Source organism: Mya arenaria, chromosome 5 (assembly GCF_026914265.1).
Source record: "Mya arenaria isolate MELC-2E11 chromosome 5, ASM2691426v1".
NCBI lineage: Eukaryota > Metazoa > Mollusca > Bivalvia > Myida > Myidae > Mya > Mya arenaria.
The window spans coordinates 20,013,136-20,021,374 of NC_069126.1; the positions used below are offsets into that span (position 1 = coordinate 20,013,136).

Genomic DNA, 8,239 nt, shown 5'->3' on the forward strand with positions numbered 1-8,239 from the left:
AAAAAAAGGTTAGTCAATGGCCATAATTTGCATTTAGGGTTAAAATGGAGTTATGTAACCTTATTGTAAGATGGTCGTTATTAATTGTGCGAAGTATTAAGACAATTGAAGGGTAAAGGAGTTGTTTTTTATTATAATCCAAACTTGCCCTAAAACTATAACCTGCCTTAAAACTTTAACCGATGTTCCTAAGTTATTCAGGGGCCATAACTTGTATTAAGAATAATATGGAGCTATGTTACCTCATTGTGTGATGGTCCTGAGTAACTGTGTGAAGTATTACGTCAATTGAATGAAGGGTATAGAAGTTATTAATAAAATATCCCAACCTGCCCTAAAACTTTAGCCTAAGTTCCATAGTCAATCAGGGGCAATATTTTGTATAAAGGATAATATGGAGTTATCTTACCTCATTATGTGATGGCCCTGAACAACTGAGTGAAGTATTAAATGAATTCAATGAAGGGTATTTGACTTTTAAGTGAAAAGCCCAACCTGCCCTAAAACTTTAACCTAAGTTCCTAAGTCAGTCAGGGTCCATAACTTGTATTAAGAATAATATGGAGTTATGTAACCTCATTGTGTGATGGTCCTAAACAACTGTGTGAAGTATTAAGTCAATTGAATGAAGGGTATTGGACGTATAAGTGAAAATCCCAACTTACCCTAAAACTTTAACCGGACGCCAACGCTGACGCCGACGCTGGGGCGAGTAGTATAGCCCTTCTTATTCTTCGAATAGTCGAGCTAAAAATGAATCTGTCACTCGTACACTCGAACACAATTTTATTCAATTCGTCCAGGAAATAATTAATAAGCTTAATAATAAGTAATATGTTTTCCTAAATCATCAAGTACAATTGTGAATTATAACGACTTGTGAAGGATCGTATATTTATATTTATGGAATACATGTAGCATAATTGTCTTTTTCGGAACGTTACAAGAATACAACTAACATCTTCTCGCATTAAGGTAGATAATTTAAAGTGTATAGGTTCGAAAGATAAAAGTGAAAATTTAATATTTCCTATTTTTTATTGAAATACATGCACAACACTGGTAATATGACTGAAATATCTACTCGTAGTATTATAATTCAATATAGCAACATTGTGATTTGGATACACTTTGTACACATGATTTCACTAAGCTAGAAGATGAAATATATTTTAAGTTTCGAATAATACACAGTTCATGCCTTAAAATGACGATAATATAATATTCATATAAGATACAAAATTAAATGGATTTATACTGTTTCAGAAATATTAAATACAATATAATTCTACGTCTAGCACGATTGTTCAATGTATTAAATGCCGATTTGACATTTTAACGATTTGATATTAAAATGTATCCTTCCTTAGCATGTTCTGTCCAGCAAGCCATCTATAAACAAAACTAGTGGACACATTTACCTTTCTCAACACAGCAAAGAACCAGAACATTACACATAACTCGTATCCTAACTGGACGACTTACATCGTTTTGGATTTTGGGCGTCATCGGCAATGAAAAATATACAGAGTTAAAGGTTTACAAGAACAGCCAGTCAGGGTTTTTTATTTATAATTCGGACACTGTATATGTGTAATTGCTATTCAACACTTTTTCCAATAAAACAAACATTAAAAGTTTTTAAACATAACAACATTTAATGAATTGCACCGCATCAAGTAGGCTTCAATAGTTATCAATTCAAGGTCAAACCAGTATGTATAACAACAGTTTCGGCTAGTTATAGTTTAGCTATCGATCAACAAATTACGTCGGATTTCTGTGTATCTTCCAGAAAGTGACGAATCTTTGAGACGTTTCAAGTCGTCTTTCTTGAGTTTTGCTTTCTCAGCATGCATTCTTTCCCATCGCATCAGTCGTTCACCTTCAGTTTTGTGTATGTGTTTGCAAAATGCATTGCCGCAGTGGTGGTGGTGCTCTATCCGCTTTCTGCGTATGTAGAATACAATGCGCTTTATGTGACTGATCCATGTCAGTGGAGGACAGAGAAAGGGTCGGTCGTAGTACTCGCGGATCAACTTGAAGCGGAGGAAACACCAGTACTTGTCGGTTTCGTCTTGGACCTTCTCGAACGTGAAGCTAAACATGGCGATCAAAAGGTTAAGCAGGAGGACTTGTACGATCAACATGTAGATTGCCATCATAATTGGAACAATATATGTCCCTGCCTTGGTAGGGCATCTGGGTAGGTCTTCAAAACCAGCCATAGGATCGTTTGTGCAATCACCAACATCTGAAATGTATTTAATGGTTGTTTTTGTTGTAAAACTTTTGTTTCAATTAACAGACTGCAATTCAATTACTATCATAGGTATAGTGAAAGTAAGACAGAATATCACTAACGACGTTGTAAGGTTATACAATAAAACGTTTACAACCATTAGGAAAAGGCTTAGTTTACAAAACATTACCCTCAATGTCTTCCAATCCGAGCTCTCCAAAGATGTTCCAGTAAGGAATCTTCAACGTTTTGTAGAATGTGTGCCATGTGAAGGGCGAGTTGGGGTAAAGAATGGATTGTGTAGCGATAGCATACGACACCACAACAACCATCATAATTATGAAGAAGTAGACAAGGTCTTGCATCATTTTGCCGATCATCACAAGCTTTGGTCCAATATTTCTAAGGCATGTACATGCGTGAAGAAGTCGCAAGGAAAATATAATAAAGTCAAGGGCCATAAGTATCCTCGCTATCTCCAAGTTTATATGGCGCAACACTTCTCCGACAATAAAAAGTGTCAGTGCTAACAGGTCAATCCAATTCCATATATCAGTGATGTAATCGTCATTCGAAACAAGTTTCTGTCTGATTTCTTCTACAACGAAGGAGAATACCCATACCATTAAAACATAGTTCACTGCGGAGAACGACTGATTGGTACTGAAAACTATAGCGTATGCAAATAGGGTCAGGAAAACCAAATAGCTCAGCATATTGTACATGAACTTGACAAGCGGACTATGCGTGAAGTCCCATGCCCTTTTCAACATCCATACAAAGACGCCACAGCACTTCCCATTAACGTCTTTCTTGGAATCTTGGTCTACGAAATTCAGGAAGAAACCAGCAAGCAATGGGTTAATCATAAAGAGCATAATTTTCCAAAATGGGTTGGAGGTCTCATCTGTGCTCAATGGTTGAAGCCATATGTCATTCAAGGCCGCTTGGCAAGCACTGTGTTGAATAAATATCTTGTCCTGATTAGCAAGCAATAGTGTCGAGGTGCCTCCAAACTCTTTTCTCTCGCGCACTAGACACTTCTTGGCCTTGCTCTTCTTATCGGTATAGCACTGTGTCAAGATCCAAGTGGATCTATGGTCGTATTTTCCAATTATAAATTCTATTCTCGATTTCCTGTCGTCGTCGTCTGTGCACTTCTTCATTCGTTTCAAACACTTGCATGCAAATACAGCCGCAGTCATCTTGCTTTCTGACAGTCGCCAAAACTGGTAAGATACATCATACCTCAGACTAAAGATGGACCAAATGAAAATACAACTAATGGCGATTTCGGTTTCAGTGACACCCTCAGCGATATCTAACAAGACTTCTGTGTTATCGGAAATGTAGCGCTGGACATCTTCAAGCGTGTTGAAATCCGTATTACCAAATCCATTGTCGCCAATTTGGTTGAACATACCAACCAAGTTTTTGTTGCAGAAGTTAACAAGATCTATGCCACTAGAATACAAAGTGGATGCAGTTTTCCCGTTGTCACTTTCCAACGCAAAGCGCAGCAGTTTATTTTTGTATGTCTCATTTTTCCAGCGTTTATTATTTTTTGTCAGAGAGGCAACTTGATCATGCGATTCATTCCAGACAATAGAGAGTCTTAAGGAGTCAATTGATTCGTCGTTGGCCCCAATCACTGATTTTAAGATTGCGTTAGCATATTCAATCGAATTGTCGCTGGTGACAGATGAAACTAGATGTTCTTTTCCTTTCAGCTCTTCATCGGTAAATTTCATTTGGGTTTTAGACTTTCCAAACGATAACACCGGGTGATCATTTATCACAGACAGTTTCAAGTATTTTTTGTTGACATCGTGTCCAATGTTTAATACCACAACTGGGATTTTTGCGTCGACAGTCCCGAATGCACTGCTAGAAATTGTAGAGTCGACCTGCACACGAAACTCATCAACATCGATGCCGTCATCAACAAAAATGAAATGCGTAAAATGCGTATCGACCACAGGATCATCCTTCGGTACTAAACTCTTCTCGGCGATCTTTTCTGCGACGGTATTCCAGGGGAAAACACCAATGACCACCGGTTGGTAGTCATTGATAGCCTCTACTTCTAAAACAGCTTCTCTCAGAATTTCTCCGACATCATCAATTGCGTCTGTGGTTACCCATGCACCCGTGCTAGCAAACACCTCAGCAAGCGCTTTCACAACCTCTTTCTGTTTTCCTTTGTCTGGAAAAGCGGAACCCGTCAAAGACAGTAACAAGCCAGTGCTCTTTAATCCCCAGTTGGAAAATATGTCCTCGATGTTAGATTCTTGGTTCACCTTACAGTATTGAATTTCATTTTCCTCGTCACCTTCGATAATCAGCGTACCAAAAATCTCCATGTTGATTCCTTAAAATAAAAAAACACACATCAGATAATGTTCACTTATACTCCAATTTTATTCAGCGACAGTGTTGAAATTGTTCATAAAATATATATGAACATTTTTATTTAGGAATGTCGCTGCCGTTTTTCACCGTCGATGTAATTAGGCTATTAAAATGTCGTGTTGTGTGTTAGATACCATTTTTAATAAAATCCCGTTTTGTAATATGCTTAAACGAATGTTTAACAGCAAGTACCAACAGCGCTGTTTCATTATTTGTATAATATGCTCGATATACGTATCAAACTAACTAAGAATTAACAAAATTGTGATTCACGATTCAGTGAGACCTATTACTTAGCTTATCTTTTGCCGGACTGAATACATAACAAAATTATATGTTGGCCTTAATGAAGCAAATCAGTAATACTGTCCTCCTATTATGCTTAGTTTACATGCCAGGGGATGTGATCGGTCAAACGTTCAGTATGACCGAGTGAAATATGTGTCAACTGAATTCCGTAGAGTTTATGAAAACAAATATCATATATTGTACTTAATATAGTTAAGTCTAGTAAACTCGGGTTTTACAAATAATGAAAGATTTCTTAAAAACGGATTCATATTTTGCAATTATTTTGAATTTTGTAAACCAAAACTCGCTTAACATGATAAATCTAGGCGGCATATAAAATATGACAGTAATTAGACTTATTCAGAATGAACCACATGCTCATTTTTAGTTATCGTATAAATACGATGGTTTGTTGTCAAAATATGAGTACATTGTATTTGACAGAAACTTCTTAAAGTGACACTCGTATTTAAAACCAACACATACGCATGTATAACAAACAAAACTTTTGAGTGATATACCATTAATTACTTACTAAAAAATGCATTAATGGAAACTTTTGATTAATGATAACAAGACTGTGACCGTGTATTTAATAGCTGAAAACACACAAATCTTAAATGACTGCGAGTCCAAAAAGATTTACGCCGATCAACGATAGTCTCATAAGGTAGAAATTAAACACGGTATCCTTCGATAGAACCATCGATATGTATATGTAATTTTCGATAAATTAAAACAATTGTATTAAATGTGGTAATGCTTATCATCAGCATTAGCAACATCATCGTCATATTAATGTCACTGTAAATAAACTTTATCCACATCTAATACTTACAATTTTCAGTAATCCACTTGAGCAAAGGCGATGAACATTTTCACTGAGCATACACTATCGCGGAAGATTGCTTAACTAATGTAGAGCGGATCTCAACAGTATGTATATGAGGTATAAATCGGATAAACATAGGCGTTTACTGTGAAACTCCGTTTGTCTTTATTCCAGCCGGAATGCTCATTGCTGGGCATGAACTCATTAACAAGGAACACTTTTAGTAACAGAAGGCAATATGTTGACTTCCTCCAGTAAACAGCTTCCATAAATCAATATCATTATTCCACTAGACAATGCAACTTCCACATAGAGGCCTGAAGTAGTTCACATTCTGGTCACTTCTGTATTTTTCCGAGAAATGAAGTGTGAGTGTGCTGCCCGTTTGTGATATGTAATTGATCGGGGTTAGTTGGATTTTTTACGGGGAAAAGAAAACAGCGATTTAAAAAAAATCTAAATATCTTCAAAATTCATGCCACCAGTTCTTTAATCGTTCCTTCCATAGTATAAGCCGATGCTTACGCACTTGTCATTGAATTTATTAAGTGTAACTATACGTGAACTACTTACGTGTGGTCATTAAAGCATCAAGTGTGCTGGCATTTTACGGCCATTGCGTGTCAGATATGTATTATAAAAGCAAACTCCAGGGTATGATGAGTCACGAGGTTTCAAAAAGTGATCATATTTATACTGCAGCTGGAGATAAAATTACATCTTTAAAAGACAAACTCAGACTGTAAACTGAGTACGACCGGGCAGTACAAAACATCGATCTAACAGACATTTTTTAATATTCCATGTCATTTTTAACTATTAAACAGTGCATGTACTGTATAATTATGAAGAGACCGATGACCAAAGTAAACAAGAGGGCCAAGGTGGCCCTATATCGCTCATCTATGTACATGTACTAAGTTTTGTTTTGTTTTGTTTTTACCTTTCGTAACAATTTTGGTATATGTCAACTTCAGAAACCTTCCTGTAAAAATCATGGATATAGGCCTACCGGTTTGTTTGGTATGTCTTTTGAACTGTTTTTCTTAGTTGACCAATTGAGCCCTTTTTCTGACTAATCCTTCTTCTATAAACCAATGAAGTCATGGCACGACATGTCAAACAGGGGATATAATTTGCACAATATACCAGGTAGAGTTGTCTTACTTGATTGTTTTAGTTGGTTTGATAGCTGGGAAGCTTTGTGTAATTTATCAATCAAATGCATCATGTGAATTATAATACTTGCAGGTAAAACATGAACCAGGGTTATCATTCGCATTATTTACAACCTGGAGTTGTCGTACTTAATCGTTTTAGTTGTGTGAGGACTGGGGTGCCTTGTATAAGGTATCAATCCAATACATCACGTGGTTACTGAGATATTGCATCTATAGTTACTTGTATGCAAAACTTTAGCCAATGTGTGACACCAAATTAAACAACGATCAGCAGCAGGATCCGATCCCAGGTCGTCAGGATTGTTAGACACTGTCTTTACTGCTGAACCACACCATTGCAGTAAATGTTAACATTCAAATGTTTAAGTTTTACAGGTTGAGTGAACATACTTTTGAACAAAGTTATCTTTTTTGTCGACATTTCGCTATCAGGCAGGTCAATAAGAAACATTCGTAACACCCAGTGCAACCAGTATGTTTTTTTTTTATCTGCATTAATATAACAAGAGCTGTCACAGTATGTGACGAATGCCCCCGAATGTGACATTGACCTACGAACAAGGTCAGTGCATGAAAAGTTGATCTTGCCTTTACGTGTCAATACATATGGCAAGTTATTTTAAATTGCCTCTGAACATAAAAAAATACCACCCATACTTGACAACCTACACTGTTTTGTCCTTATATTCAAAATTCCCTTGTGAATAAACACTTAGTGTATCTTTCACCTTAGAGGTAGGGACATGGGTCTTGCACACGACACGTCATCTTTGTATGTGGAACACATGTAGCAAGTTATTTTAAAATCTGTCCATACCAGGGAAAGTTATAGCCCGGACACAACAACCTATACCCTATGTCCTTGTATGCAGCACTCCATTGTGAATAAACACTAAGTGTGACCTTGACCTTTGAGGTAGGGACACGGGTCTTGCATGCGACACGTTGTCTTGGGATGTGGAACACATGTGGCAAGTTATTTTAAAATCTGTCCATACAAGGGAAAGTTACAGCCCGGACACAACAACCTATACTCTATGTCCTTATATGCAGCACTCCATTGTGTATAAACACTATGTGTGACCTTGACCTTTGAGGCAGGGACACGGGTCTTGCACGCGACACGTCGTCTTGGTATGTGGAACACATGTGGCAAGTAATTTTAAAATCTGTCCATACAAGAGAAAGTTACAGCCCGGACACGACAACCTATACTCTATGACCTTATATGCAGCACTCCATTGTGAATAAACACTAAGTGTGACCTTGACCTTTGAGGTA

General features: G+C 37.0%; 1 protein-coding gene across 1 annotated transcript; it reads right to left on the minus strand.

The window, feature by feature from the left end:
- Nucleotides 1-1,200: 1,200 nt before the first annotated feature.
- On the minus strand, nt 1,201-5,889 carry LOC128235409 (transient receptor potential cation channel subfamily M member 2-like). The gene is made up of 3 exons (XM_052950227.1): nt 5,784-5,889; nt 2,433-4,613; nt 1,201-2,254 (listed from the first exon to the last, which is right to left on the minus strand). Exons 2-3 carry the CDS (start codon nt 4,603-4,605, stop codon nt 1,749-1,751), a joined length of 2,679 nt encoding a protein of 892 aa, XP_052806187.1. The 5' UTR covers nt 4,606-4,613; nt 5,784-5,889; the 3' UTR covers nt 1,201-1,748.
- Nucleotides 5,890-8,239: the final 2,350 nt, after the last annotated feature.